We start from the raw sequence: 14,396 nt of genomic DNA, 5'->3' as shown, positions 1-14,396 counted from the left end.
AATACTGCTAGAGCACCACTCACTAGGAAGCTGTGACACAAGCAGATGCCTAATGTGCAAAATCCTGATGTAATCCAGGGCAGACACTGCATGTAATGACATAAAAATAGACTGGCAGGTCCATGTCAGATGTCTGAGGTGTCCGGCACAACTGCATGTTTCTAGCACACACAGTATGGCCCCTACAGGAAAGCCATGTCCTTTTGGAGTGGTGCTGAGCAAGTGCCCCAGGGCATCTTGCGTTTCCTCCCTGTGCCCAAACAAATGAATCCTACCTCTGCCTTCGGGCACAGGCTGTACTGCCCACATCCAAGCGTGCTGCATTGATTGGAGGCACATCACACCAAGGTCTCCACTCATGTCCCTGCGCTCTTAAAACCATCTAGTTCTCTTCTCCCTGACCCTCTTTTCACCCCCAGATGACATAAACAGGGACTGTGCTAATAAGGTCCACAGGGTCACTGGATCGCAGGCTGTCCAGGCCAGGGACTTCTTCAGTGGCACCTTATCCTGCCTGGATATTGGTTCACTTCTGTCACAGGCCCCAAGGTGCTGCAGGGTCAACTCAGGCTGCAAACCTCTTTCCTGCCATTCCTGCACAGCCCAGCTCTGTTTCTGCCTGGCCTTGGGCACTGCAGGCTTTGCTCTCTTAGTGGGAACCTCCTTCCACCATGACATTGCCACCTGCTTTATATACCAGCATGGTTCTGCTCTGAAGTGGGGCCATCGCACACACAGTGTCCTTGGCCCCCAGTAACAGGTTTCACCATGACCAATCTGACGGAAACATTGCTAGAGTACTGAGATGTGGTGGGATCACTTGCACGATAGGAGAGCCCTGATGGTAGGATACAAACTCTTCAGGAGAGACCAACGGGGAAGATGAGGAAAGGGGATGCCCCTTGTGTGAAGGGACAGCTCAGACATGTGGAGCTCCTAACACATTAAGGCAAGGCTTTGGGTGTGAGCTTGTGGGTGACAAGGGTGACATCGCAATGAGAGTTACAGACCACCCAATTAGGGTGAGGAGGTGGATGCAGTCTCCTTTAAGCAATGTGAGAAATTCTGTGGATCACAGACCCTGGTTCTTACTGGGGGGGACTTTAATCCCCCTGACATGAACTGGAAGGACAAACAGCAGAGTGCAAGCAGACCAGGAGGTTTCTGGAGGGCATCAGGGACAGCTTCTTAGCACAAATGCACGATTTGTGATGCTTCTTTGTATCTGAAAACTTCAGACAGGGAGGAACTGATCAGGGATGGTACAGTCAGTGTCTGCCTTGCCTACAGTGACATCCAGATCCTGAGTGGAGTGAGGAAGGATAGTAGAGGAGCACAGACCCTGGACTTCAGAGGGGCAGACTTGGGCCTGTTGAGGGGACTGGTGGGGGATCCCATGGGAGGCAGTTCTGAAGGGCCCAGCAGCTCAGGAAAGCCAGCAGGTCTTTAAGGACAGCACCCAGCAAGCACAGAAATAGTCCATAGTGGTACTCAGTAAAACTAGTAGACCTCTTGGGAGATCAGCTTGGCTACACTGGGAACTCAGGACTGAGCTCCAGGGCAATAAGGAAGCAGAAGGAAGGAGGGGCTGCAAGATGGTATTTAGAAATATTGTCCAGTGAGAAGGGATGGTGTTAGGGAAGCCAAAGCTCCCCTAGGATTGCCCATTGCAGGGAACATCAAGAGCAGGAAGAAGAGCTGCTACAGCTTCAGTTTCAGGAAAAGAGTAAAAAGGAAAATGTTGGCTCACTGCAGGATCCGGCAAGGAATCTATTAACAGCAGATGTAGATAGGTGTGAAGAGCTCAAGGCCTTCTTGGCCTCAGTCTTCACCAAGAAGGTCTCCTAGGCTGTTGTTCCTGGTCAGGAGTCCAGAGGGGGAAAAAAGAAGCAACCAATGTTGGGTGATGACTGAGTGAGGGATGACTTGCAAGAACTCAACCCATACAAGTCTATGGGACCGGATGGGCTGAACCTGAGGACATTGAGAGGGCTGGCTGCTCTCACAACAAGGCTAGTCTCTATCCTCTTTGAAAGGTTGTGGAGATCAGGGGAGGCCCCAATGACCAGGAGAAGGAGTATGTTGTGTCCATCATCAGAAAAGGCCACAAGGACAAACCAGGGAGCTGCAGGCCCTTCAGCCTCACTTTGGTGAGGAGTGTTTCATGGAATGAATCGTCTTGCACCACATTTCTGGGCACCTGAAGGAGAAGAAGGTGCTTGGGAACTGCCAGCATGGATTTAGTGCAGAGAAATGATTCCTGACCAACCTGATTGCCTTCTGTGATAAAAGATCTGCACTTGGTGAGGAGAGGAGAGTAGTGGGTGTCATTTACGATGATTTTAGCAAGGAGTTTGATACTGTCTCCAAGAATATTCTTGTATAAAAATAAGTTTATCAGTGTCCTGGAGAACACAACTCTCATCACATTTGTAGATGGCACTTAATCAGGAGAACAGTCCTAAGCTCAAGGGCTGCCATCCAGATGGACCTCAGCAGGCAGGAGGAATGGGTGGCCAGGAACTTTGTGAAATTCAAAACTAAACAACCAGGTCCTGCCCCTGGGACAGACCAACACCCTGCAGTGATACAGGCTGGGGAGTGCCTGGCTGGGCAGCATCTCTGCAGAAAAGGATGATGCGGGATAAACACATCCGTTAAAGATTTGTGTTTCTGTATTCAGGAAAACATCATCACCAGAAGTGTAACCTGTTAATGGCAACCCCCAGAAGCCTAGAAAGTGGAGGATGTACTCCTACTGAAGTCTGCTGATGGAAATCGGTGTAGTTGTCTTCCCAAAGTTACCAAAAACAGGATGGAATTCAGATTCCTAATTTGTAAAGATTGGGCCCTTATGAAGAAAGAACTGATATTGTAGTTAAGGCACTGAAATGCTAAAGCCATTTCTACTACGAACACTGTGACACCTATCTTTTGCAATGGCAGACTGTCAGAAGACATGCTGTTGGTCAACAGATCTTGATTGGCTTGCACTTTGCAAACATTTCATTCATTTGTTTCAGGATATAAATAACTATCTTGAAATCACCAGAATTATTCTCCCAGGAAAAATTATACATCTGTCTAATAAGGCTGTGTGTGTGGGAATGGGGGGAAGGCTGGGTCTGAGTGAGTCTCTTGATCTCAGAAAACATTTTGGACAAACGTTTTCAGTGCTGTTTGCTGCCGCAGCAAATTCTAGAAGATTCAGGTAGGGTGCTCGTGTGATGACGGTATCCATTTGCTTGGGAAAGCACAGCATTCAGGTGCTTCAAGGATACATAACTGAGTAGGAAACCGAAAAAGGAAAGCCTGCTGTCTCATTTCCAGAGGCTCCTTCCAACCAGGTTCCTTGCTCGGGAAGATCAAAGGCCATTGCCTGCAGGTGGTACCTCAAGCACATAAGCAGACAAACCTCTACCCCATGAACAAAGCGGCAAGCATCTTTTCCCAGGATGCATTTCACTGTGCGTCTGATCAGATGAGCAACACTCAGGCAGTTCTGGTCCCCAGGAGGAAAGTGCTAACAGTAGATGTGGGCACTGACTAGACATTACTGGTAGATGACCACAGAGGCAACCATCACATAACCCGAAGGGAGATAATCCTCTTATGTGGCAGATGAGCATCCAACCATGTAACATATCTGTCCATGCTTTAAGAGCTCTCAAGTGCTTCCACTAAAGGTGCAGATGCTGTAATACAGGGATGTCAAAGAACAGAATCCATTTCCTGCCTAAAAGTAAAAAGGAACAGAACAGCACCAAGTCTATTTATGCTATATAACTTTCTCCTTAAGAAAAAGGCACAGATGTACAAATAGAAGTGCTGAAATGCTTTTAGTGCCTCCAATGTGGCAGTTCAGGCTGTGGCATTGTTTATATTTGGTAACTGTACCCAACTAAAGGAAATGTTTACACTAATCAACAAGTGTACAATAACTGTTCCTCTTAAGTACAATGAAAGAAAGGAAACACATTTCTTCCCCCCCCCCCCCCAAAAAAAAAGGCAGCGTTACAAGAAAGGAGGCTAGGAGAAGGGCATGAGATGCAGTCAAGCTGATGCAGAACCACCTCCTGGGAGCTACAGAGTCTTATGAGGAGACAAAAACCACAGTCTGAATCCCACTGAGGTCAGCAGGAGCTCTTGCCATGGAGAGAGGTTTATGAGCCGTGTCTTCCAGCTCCCTGAGCTGACAGCAACCTCCTGCCTGTTGAATTTGGAATGGAGAAAAGAGTCATGCACAACAGCATCATTTGATGTCCTTCAGTCTAAAAGAAATGTGGATTTTCAGGCAGAAATGATAGGAAGCACATTAAAACCAGGCCACCTCCTTACCATGAGTGACACCTACCTCACTTGAGTCAATGAATCCTAGGCGATTAAAGAAGCGAAAAGGTGCCAGAGTGCATCTTTCTTCAGGGGAGGTGGTGCTAGCAAACAGAGCGGAGAGGCCCAGGGTAGGAGCTGCCAGCTTCTCCAGAGCACCTATTCCTGCAGGCTCCAGGGGACACCTTTGCCTGTAGCCTGGCTCTCCCACTGTTTGACTACACAAACCCATACAGGTTTTTTTTTGTTGTTGCTTTTGTTTTTGTTTACTTAAAAGGATGGACAACACATTTCCTTGGTTTTGAGTCACTTCAGGAATACTGTGTTTTAAATCAACATGACTAAGAGTCTGTGGATCTTTCTGGTGGAGGCTCGGTCCTTCCTTTTGGTCAGTAATAACAACGTACTGTATTGGAACTCCAGTACCGAGTTTCAGCTTCATGCTTACTTCTTCCATGTATTGATATAACCTTCCCTTCCCGACCAGCTTTTCTCTACTCTTTATTCTCCCATCCCTCACTCTTCAAACAGCCAAGGCTGTTTGCAAAGACCCAGCAGTTTGAGTCCAAGGGACACAGACATTTACCTGTTGCAGTTAAGGAATGTTTCCTCTTGTCTAGTAGGCATTTGATGAGACAATTCAGCCTCAGAACCCTGAAGGTGATTCCTCATCACTGTACATTGCATCCTCTTTTAAAATATGATTAATACCACCTGAAAGACAAGAGATGTTGGTTAACTTCCCTGAATAGTCCATTTGCCTCACTTGCACTAGTACAGCTTCCAAATTAGTGCTGAAACACATTCTCTTGCATTTTGTGATTTAATGGGAACACGCTATATTCTTAAGTCTTCCTCCTACCACACAGCACAGGAGACTCTACAAGTCTGTGCAAAGCTCTCCTGAATATCCTGATTTGGCTAAATGTCTTTCTCCAGTGCTGAAAACACCTATTCTCCCAAGGGGGAAAAAAAAAAAAAGGATGATGCTCAGGAATGCCTTCTGTAGTTCCTAGACACGTAAAGAATATATATACACACACACACACACACACACACACACATACACACACACATACACACACTCACACACACATATTTATGATTTATATATATTTCTGTGATATGTATTTATGTATATCCACATATATGTGTGTATATATGTGTGTGTATTGATTATATATATATATATTTCATGACAGAGCACTTGTGTAGAACAACAGACTCCCCACACAACTGCAGGAACTGTGGTTTCATAGCTCTGTGCTGCGTGCGCTTCTTTTCTACCAGCTGATAAGTGTTTCTTTCTAAATGCAACAGCAGGCTCTTTCTTCCAGTGTCCAAAAAGTCCCAAAGAAGCCAACCAAATCCCTGCTTGCATGAACTCGGTGATGAGCCTATTCCACGCACTCCAGGCACCCTGATGGATCCATGGCAGTGGGATCCCAGGACAAGCCCTCCCTGCCCAGCACAGCCTGGGGGCGGCTCAGGCCTCCCTGGAGAGCCCCAGCCCAGCAGGGAACAGCCCTGCAAGGCCAGCGCCTTTCTGGCCTGTCGTCCCCAGAGACAGAAGTGGCCTCACCAGCCATTTCACTGCCCTGTTGCTGCTGCTCAGCTGCTCAGGCTGACGTGACCTCACAGCTGCTTTGCTGATGCCCTTCCTGCTGCTGGCCTGTCCGGGACTCAGGCAGAAGTGACCTCACAGTCTCCACTCAAGCCATAAACCTGCTTCTGGCCTATCAGCAGCAGACAGAGGTGACTTCACATGAACCAACAGCAAGCAAGGGCCTGCTGACGGCATGCGATCTATAGAGAAGGACGTGAGCTCACTCAGCATCACAACCATGTCCCACTTTTGGCAGATCAGGTACTGAAGCAGCAGTGACTTCACAGTCAACATCCCAAGCACCTTCCTGCTACTTGCCTATCAGGTGCTCAGGCAGAAGTGGCCTCACAATACATTTCACAGCCTTCTTCCCGCTGTTGGTCTATAAGCTGCTCATATTGGAATGACATCACAGCCGCTTTGCTGACCCTGTGTCTGCCAGTGGCCTCTCACTTCTTCAGGTATCAGTGACCTCACAGACAACAGTGAAGCCATTAACCTGCTTCTGGCCCAACAGCAGCACAGGCAGAGGTGACTTCACAGGAACCTACACCAACCAAGAGCCTGCTGATGGCCTATCAGGTACTGAGGAAAAAGTGAGTTCAGTCAGCACTGAAGCCATGTGCCTGGTTCTTGTCTATCAGGTACTGAAGCGGCACTGACCTTACAGGCCCACATCTGAGTCATGTGCCCGCTGCTGGATGGTCATTTTCTCACACACAAGTGACCCTGTGATTCACTCCCAGGAACATGGGGAAGGTTGTTCTCCAGGATTTTCTTGCTCCTGCAGTGGCTTCCCAGGAGCTGGCAGAGGGCCTAGGAGGTAGCAGTGCCCTGGCCACAGGCACACCTCAGCATCTTCACCTCACGAGCCATGGGACCTGTCCCTCCTCTCCCCAGTCCTCTGAGTGACCAGCTGCTCTCCTACAGGGTGATAAGATCCTGAGGTCTCCCTGCTCATCTGGAGGGCATGATCCTAATGGACTCCCATAAGCACTGCTGCCTGCTTGTCCACAAGCGCCTGGCCTAGGAACTGCAGGGGGTGATCACAGCCCCAGGCAGTGCAGTGCCATGAGGATCCCACCAGGCCTCTTCTTCCAGCACTTCCTCAAGCAACATGCTTTGGAGGAACAGGAATGGCCAGGTCCCATCTGCCCCCATCCAGTCGGCTGCAGGGAGCACCCTGGGGACTTGGTTCAGGTCAATACAAAGAAATTCTGGGTGTAGTGGCAGGGCTGGCAGTCACTGGTGCCTTCCCCACCACTCCAGAAGCTGAGGCTGCTTCCCAGGGCTGAGGAGCTAAAAAGGAAGCTTTAGGTGCACAGAGAAAGGTAGGGAAATACTGCAGTTCTCATTCAGGACAGATGTTATGGGATCTGCTTCTGAGGGTGTTTCAATGGTGGCTGTGACGTCACTCAGGTCCCTTGTGAGCTACACATTGGAGGCATCCTGTAGTCTTTAGCCACCCAGGACTTGAAGGTCCCAGGCTGAAATCTTTGCCTGAGTGCCCAGAGACTCCCCTTCGGCTGGAAGGAGTCTCCCAAATCCTGCTGCCCTCCATCCCACAAGCAGTGTCAGGAAAAAAACCCTTCCTTCCTCCAGGTACTGCTGGTCATGGAAGAAACAGCCTTGCCAGAGAGGGGGTAAATCCACCCGTATTTGGAGATGTTTACTGATGGGACTCCAGGCCCAAATTCTCCCTCTTTTGATTCATTTCTACTTTCTTTCTCCACCTCTCCCACACACATTTATCTTAGTCTGTGAGATGTTTCATGAGCCCAAGGCATGAGCAGAGGAGGCCGTATGAAGCCCTGTGGCTCAGAGCTTGGGATCCTTGGCACCTCAGGAGGGTCACTGTCACTTGGTTTAGCCAGGCCTTTGCTGTGAGGTCTCGTGCACACATTTCCTTTCTCAGGGGGCTCCCCAGGCTGCCCAGATTATCAGCGTGGCATTGCCCTGGACTCAGCTCTTTCTCCACAGTCCTGATCTATTATGCAAGGGGTAAAATAGAGTTCAGGGTAGACTGAGGTGTGACCAGAGGAAGTATCACTGAAGAGCAGAGAAAGCATCAGTCTATAATCAGTCCCAGGACATTCAGTCCCAATCTTTTCTCTTTCAGACCAAATGCAGGCTTCATCCTGCACCTACTGAAGCCAATGAAAAGCCAATGCCCCCCACATTGGTGTGCTTGAGCATGAGCCCTAATGCTTTAGTTAAAAAGTTAGACTTGCAAAAACATGTTCTACCCCTGCATAATCATATTCTTGGCCATGCTATTAGAGGCAGAGTAAATCAGAAGTCCCCCTGGAGCTCTCCCCCGTGAGCAAGTCTGGGCACATCTGGCTCCAGCCACTTGGCCACTGGCAGAAATGCCATTTTTGGGGGGTTGTTTTAAAATGTCTGCAGTACTTGGGTTGATCATACCGCTGTCTCCAACGTGGGTAGTCTGCCAGTTCTGCCTTTTCTTTATTTTGCTCCTTTTTGGTCGAGGCTGCCAGGATATTTCCAGTGTCCCACTGCACTTGCCCTGCTGCCTGCACTCTTGCTAATACAAGCCAGGAAAACGGTGTCCATCTTTGCTACAAGAGCTCCTTGCTGACTTCTTGTCAACTTGATATCCACCATGACCCCCAGGTCCTTCCCCAGATCCTCCTTCTTGTCCTTCTTGAAGATGGATGTCATGTTTTGGGAGAAAGGTGGGGAGGGCTGGGGGCCAGAGAGTGGCTGCAGGGCTGTATCAGCTCCTGCTGAACCGCTGGCTGACTCCACTTGATCCTGTGAAGCTCCATTCACTGTCCACCCCGAGGCACATGGTGCCCCTGGAGATGCCCTCTGCTCTCCTGAGGGAATCCATACTCCCTTTGAGAAGGACGGGCATCAATCTCCAGCCCTGTCATATGGGAGATATCACATGACCATTCACCAACTCCAGGAGCACTGGGCACCCACAAGTGACAACTGAATCCAGCCCTGGTTCCCTAACAAATCACCCCTTGAGTTCATCATCTTGAGCCCAAGGAGACCCTCTGAAAAGCAACAGGCCCTTTCAGGGTGAAAGTCCTTGAGCACATTTTTGACTCCAGCTTTGGAAGAAGAGCCCAACCTTCAAGCACTAAACTGAGGAAACCCTCTTTTATTAAAGAGACCACGTCTGCCACAGTGATAGACAAGTTCACAGAAGGCCTCCGGGTCAGAGAGACTGGGTTTGTACTCCTAGAGAAGTGGAAGGAATTCAGACCTTTGTGGACTAACATGATTATCACAGGGAGAATGCGCAAAGCACAAGAGTTGTCTGAGAGAAATTAGAAACCCCTTGTGAAGAGGGATGGGCAGCTCATTGCTGCTGAACTAGTACCAGCTGAATCAGTTTCTTCAGGGCATCTTTGAGCTCCTTGTTCCTCATGCTGTAGATGAGGGGGTTCGCTGTAGGAGGCACCACTGAGTACAGAACAGTCACCACCAGATCCAGAGCTGGAGAGGACAGGGAGGGGGGCTTCAGGTAGGCAAACATGCCAGTGCTGATAAACAAGGAGACCACGGCCAGGTGAGGCAGGCACATGGAAAAGGCTTTGTGTCGTCCCTGCTCAGAGGGGATCCTCAGCACAGCAGAGAAGATCTGCACGTAGGACAGCACAATGAAAACAAAACACCCAAAGCCTAGACAGGCACTAAACACAGTAACCCCTACTTCCCTGAGGTAGGAGTCTGAGCAGGAGAGCTTGAGGATCTGTGGGATTTCACAGAAGAACTGGTCCACCACATTGCCTTGGCAGAGTGGCATTGAAAATGTGTTAGCAGTGTGCAGGAGAGCATTGAGGAAACCACTGGCCCAGGCAGCTGCTGCCGCCTTGACACAAGCTCTGCTGCCCATGAGGGTCCCATAGTGCAGGGGCTTGCAGATGGCAACGTAGCGGTCATAGGCCATGACTGTGAGGAGAGAATACTCAGCTGACATGAAAAAGGCAAATAAAAATATCTGGGCAGCACATCCTGAGTAGGAAATGGCCCTGGTGTTCCACAGGGAATTGGCCATGGATTTGGGGACAGTGTTGGAGATGGAGCCAAGGTCAAGGAGGGAGAGGTTGAGGAGGAAGAAGTACATGGGAATGTGGAGGTGGTGGTTGCAGGCTATGGCTGTGATGATGAGGCCATTGCCCAGGAGGGCAGCCAGGTAGATGCCCAGGAAGAGCGAGAAGTGCAAGAGCTGCAGCTCCCGTGTGTCTGCAAATGCCAGGAGGAGGAAATCATTCAGGGAGCTGCTGTTGGGCATTTGCTCTGTCTTGGTTCAGGGCACTGTCCAAGGAGGAAAATGCATTGACAGGTTAGAACAGACTTCTCTGAGCAAAACCCAGTCTACTCCTCATACCACCTCCCACACTGCCTCTCCTTCTCTTTGTTCAGGTCCCTTTCCTGACCTCTGCTTTGTGCTGAGGGTGCCGTGCAGCACAGGGGGCTCTGCCCATGGTCTCCACAGTAGTCAGCCCTGCTCTGCTGGGGGGTGTAAATAGAGGTGTTAGACTGCCCATGTATTTGGTGGGGATACCTGGGGATCGGTGCCCTGAGCTCAGTGAGGGGGATTTGGTTTGGTGACCCAGGAGGAATATTCTCTTTTTATCCTTGTGAGAGACAAATACAGCACTCATGGCAGCTGTGTCTGAAAGAGAAGACCCTTGCGAGGGAGTCATGTCCCCCAACCTTGCCCTCTTGAACAGGGGTGTCTGTATCTGGATCAGTCACACCAGCTCCCACTCTGGCAAGGGAGAGAAACAGGGCAGTGAAGGCAGGGGCTGACCCGACCCTTCCTAGACATCCCTGTCCCACTGAGATGGACCCTGCTGTCACATCAGTTTACTATCTGCACTGTTTCTTCAGGCAATGTAGTGGGAGTGGGATGTTACTGCCTTAACTGCAGCTGAACCCCCCTCCTTAACCTCAGAGAGCAGGAGAGCAAGAACCAGACCAGCACAGACAGATGAGGAAGCAAGGAGCAACACTGTGATGTTCCTACCACAGGGAAAGCAAGGAGTGAGAGACAGAAGGGCAGTCAGGAAAGCCTTCCCCTCACCCAGCTGTGCGCACCACCTCCCAGACCCGGACAGTCTCTCTCAGCCCCTTTGTCACACAGTGGGAGATGGGCACGCTGAAGGAGAGATGCCCCTCTTATCTGCTGCAGCTCAGGCTAGAGCATGCAGCTCGTGCCCTGGACCCCCTGGCCTTGAGGGCAGAGGCTCTGCTGCGTGGGAGAGGAGACCCAGGGGGCTTGCTTAGAGGAAGAGGTCTGCATTGAAGGGCATGACAGGGAGGTCTCCAAATTCCCCCTCCCACAGCATTTATGGTTCTAGTTTCCTCTCATTCACGGATCCTATCTTCACTGCTCGAAGCTTTTCCTCCTGGGAGCTGTTTCTCTCTTCCATGTCTTTTCCCTGCCAGCACTCTGCAAACAGGAGGAAAATGAAAGCACCGACTCAGGAGAGCCCTTCTGTTTAAGGTAACCCCTGTCCCTGCCTTGACTGTCCTCTAGAAAAGGCCTGCTGGAAATATCGTGGGGGTGAGCCGGAGCTGAGAGCAGCCCTGACCCACGCAGCACCCTCTCAGCAGGAGAATGAACCTGCCCTGCTGGGGATCGCTTCTCCCACCCAGAGCTTCTCTCCACAGTGCCGAGGGGAGCTCTCTGGGCAAGCTGAGTACTGACCCTTGCAGGTGACAGAGTCACTGCCCCAGACACACAGCACCCTGGGGTGCAGGGACACTGCTCTGAATTACAGCCCTGTGCACACCTGGGTGCACACCCCAGCTTCACACCCCTGCAGCCATCCCTGGGAAAAGGGAGCAGGATGCCTTGTCCCTTGGACTGTGTGGAGGTGAATCTCTGCTCTAAAGCACCACCTCCTCCAAGCAGGAGAAGCTGGCAGAGCTGCCCTGACAGACCCTTTCAGCTGTGGAAGGTGCCAGCTGCAGAAGAACCCGCCAGGAACCACAGCAGCAATGTTGCTCTGCAGCCAGAGACTTACTGTGTCAACGGCTGTGAAGATTCCTCCCTGCAGGGAGCTCTCGGCCATCCTCCCATTCCCAACTGTCTTCAGCTTCTGAGTCACTCATCTCATCCTGGTGCCTGCAGGCAGTGCCCTGAGTCTTGCTGCTCTTTTAAGAGGAGCTGCTCCTGGACAGGGCTGTCTCTCTGCAGTGCCTGCCAGGTTGCCATGGGCTCCGGCAGTCCCAGGAGCCAGGCCCAGCTCAGGAGCAGAAGCTCAGCTGAAGACATGACTGTCTCTGTCCCCTGCGCACCCTCGAGATTCTCCCAGGGCTCCAGGGCTGACAGTTCCTGAAAGGCAGCAGAGTCACCCCTCACAAATGTCCACTGAAGGAGACTAAAATAATCCCCAATGGTCCCTCTCTAAACTGTGGGGAGAGACTGAGTCCAGCACTGCAGCTGGTCTCATCACAGGACAGCTTTCTAAGGGAGGAGGAGACCTCCCACTCTAGAAGGCCCTGCTACCATCTCATAAGAAGACAGGACACCTGCACAAGGACAGGAGGGAGTTCATTTACTTGTGCTTCAGGGATTGATTTAGAGGAGTTATTCAATACATCTAATGCCCATTGAGAAGCCCCTGGGATGGAGTGGGATTCAGTTCCCTCCCCTGCGCTCCACAAACTCATAGGACATGGGATTCCCCTTGCCCAAGTTTTAGTGTGCACAAAATGCCCGTCTGCGTGGGAGCTCCTTGCCTAAGCCCCCACTGTAATCAGTGGAGATGGAGGGAGGGAGTCAGCTGTACACACTCACACCCCTTTGGACATTTGAAGTGATAGAGGTGGTCCAAGACATGTGCAAGTGTCTGCTTGCTCTGATGGAGCAACTGTGAGACCCAAATCCTTCTAGAGCACCAGCTGGGGACCAGGTGGAGAATCTCCTTGGCCATCTGAAATGACACTTGCTGCCTACCACTGCAAGAGCTCTGCTCACTATGAAGCTGCGGATGTCAGAGGAGCAGACTTGGGCCTACTGGGGGGCCTGGTAGAGGGATCCCATGGGAAGCAGCTCTGAAGGGCAGGGGAGCTCAGGAAAGCTGGCAGGTCTTGAAGAACAGCATTCTCCAAGCTCAAGAATGGCCCATACTGATACTCAGGAAAACAAATAGACATCTCAGGAAACGGGTTTGGCTAAACAGGCAACTCACGACTGAACAATAGGAGGGAATGGGAAGCATGGGGAGGTTGCAAAGGAAGACTTCAGAAATATTGTCCAGGGAAGTCGGGAAGCGGTTAGGAAAAGCCAAAGCTCCTCTTGGACTGACGCTTGCAAGGGATGCCAAGGGCACAAAGATGAACTGCTGTTGCTTCAGTAACAGCAGATGAAGATAGGTGTGGGGAACTCAACACCTTTGCTTCAGTCCCCACCAACAAGGTCTCCCAGGCCATTGTCCCAGAGTCCGGAATGCCAAGGTGAAAAAAAACAGGGCATGAGTGTTGAGTCAGGGTTTACTTGGGAGAACTCAACCCATACAAGTCTACAGGACTGCATAGGCTACAGCCGAGGATGCTGAGAGCTGGCTACTATCTCACAAGGTCACTCTTCATTGTCTTTGGAAGGCTGTAGAGGCTGGAGGAGGTTCCAATGATGGGAGAAAGTCAAATGTTGTATTCCACTTCAAAAAAGGCCAAAAGGACACCCTGGGGAACTACAGGCTGTTCAGCCTCACTTGGATCGTGAGTGTGTCATGGAGTGAGTCCTCTGTGATCACATTTCTGGGTCCATAAAACAGAAGAGGGTTACTGGGAACAGTCAGCATGGATTTATCAAGGGTAAAGCATGCCTCACCAACCTGGTGGCCTTCTATGTTAAACGAACTGTATTTGTGGATGAACGAAGAACAATGAAGAACAGTTACCTCAACTTTAAGAAGGCTTTTTACACTGTCTCCCTCAATATACTTGCATATAAGTTTGGACATTAAGACAATCAGATGGCTAAAAACTGGTTGGACGATTGGGCTCAGAGGGTTGTGGTGAATGGGTAGTTCTCCTGCTGGTGGCCAGAAGAGAAACATAGCACCACAGGGTCTCTCCTGGGACCTGTCCTGTTTAATACTTTGATGAGTGACCTGGAGGAGGTAACTTTCATCACGCTTGTAGATGACTCCAAAGTGGGTGAGGGGCACCAGTCTTATGCTTGAGGGCTGCCACTGAGAGGGCCCTAGACAGGTAGGAGGAATGGGCTGCCAGGAATCTCATGAAAATCAGCAAGGACAAATGCCAGCTTCTTGCACCTGGGACAGACCAACACTCTGCAAAGATACAGGCTGGGGACTGGGTTGCCATGGAGCAGCTCTGCTGAAAAGGACCTGAGGGTCCTGCTGGGCAGAAGGCAAAATATGAGACAGCTGTGTGCCCAGGCAGCAAGGAAGGCCAACAGCAGCCTGGGCTGTGTGAACAGGAGCATAGCCAAGAGATCCATGGA

The 14,396-nt window shown here is 50.6% G+C and overlaps 1 protein-coding gene across 1 annotated transcript; it reads right to left on the bottom strand.

Annotated features, from left to right (window-relative positions):
- Positions 1–9,302: 9,302 nt before the first annotated feature.
- Positions 9,303–10,187, bottom strand: LOC136996132 (olfactory receptor 14A16-like; the record flags this gene model as incomplete). The annotated part of the gene is made up of 1 exon (XM_067317123.1): positions 9,303–10,187. A coding segment is annotated over one exon (885 nt), but the record flags the coding sequence as incomplete, so codon positions are not given.
- Positions 10,188–14,396: the final 4,209 nt, after the last annotated feature.

The sequence above is a fragment of the Apteryx mantelli genome, unplaced genomic scaffold, assembly GCF_036417845.1.
Source record: "Apteryx mantelli isolate bAptMan1 unplaced genomic scaffold, bAptMan1.hap1 HAP1_SCAFFOLD_20, whole genome shotgun sequence".
Taxonomy (NCBI): domain Eukaryota; kingdom Metazoa; phylum Chordata; class Aves; order Apterygiformes; family Apterygidae; genus Apteryx; species Apteryx mantelli.
This window is presented reverse-complemented; position numbering and strand designations above follow the sequence as displayed.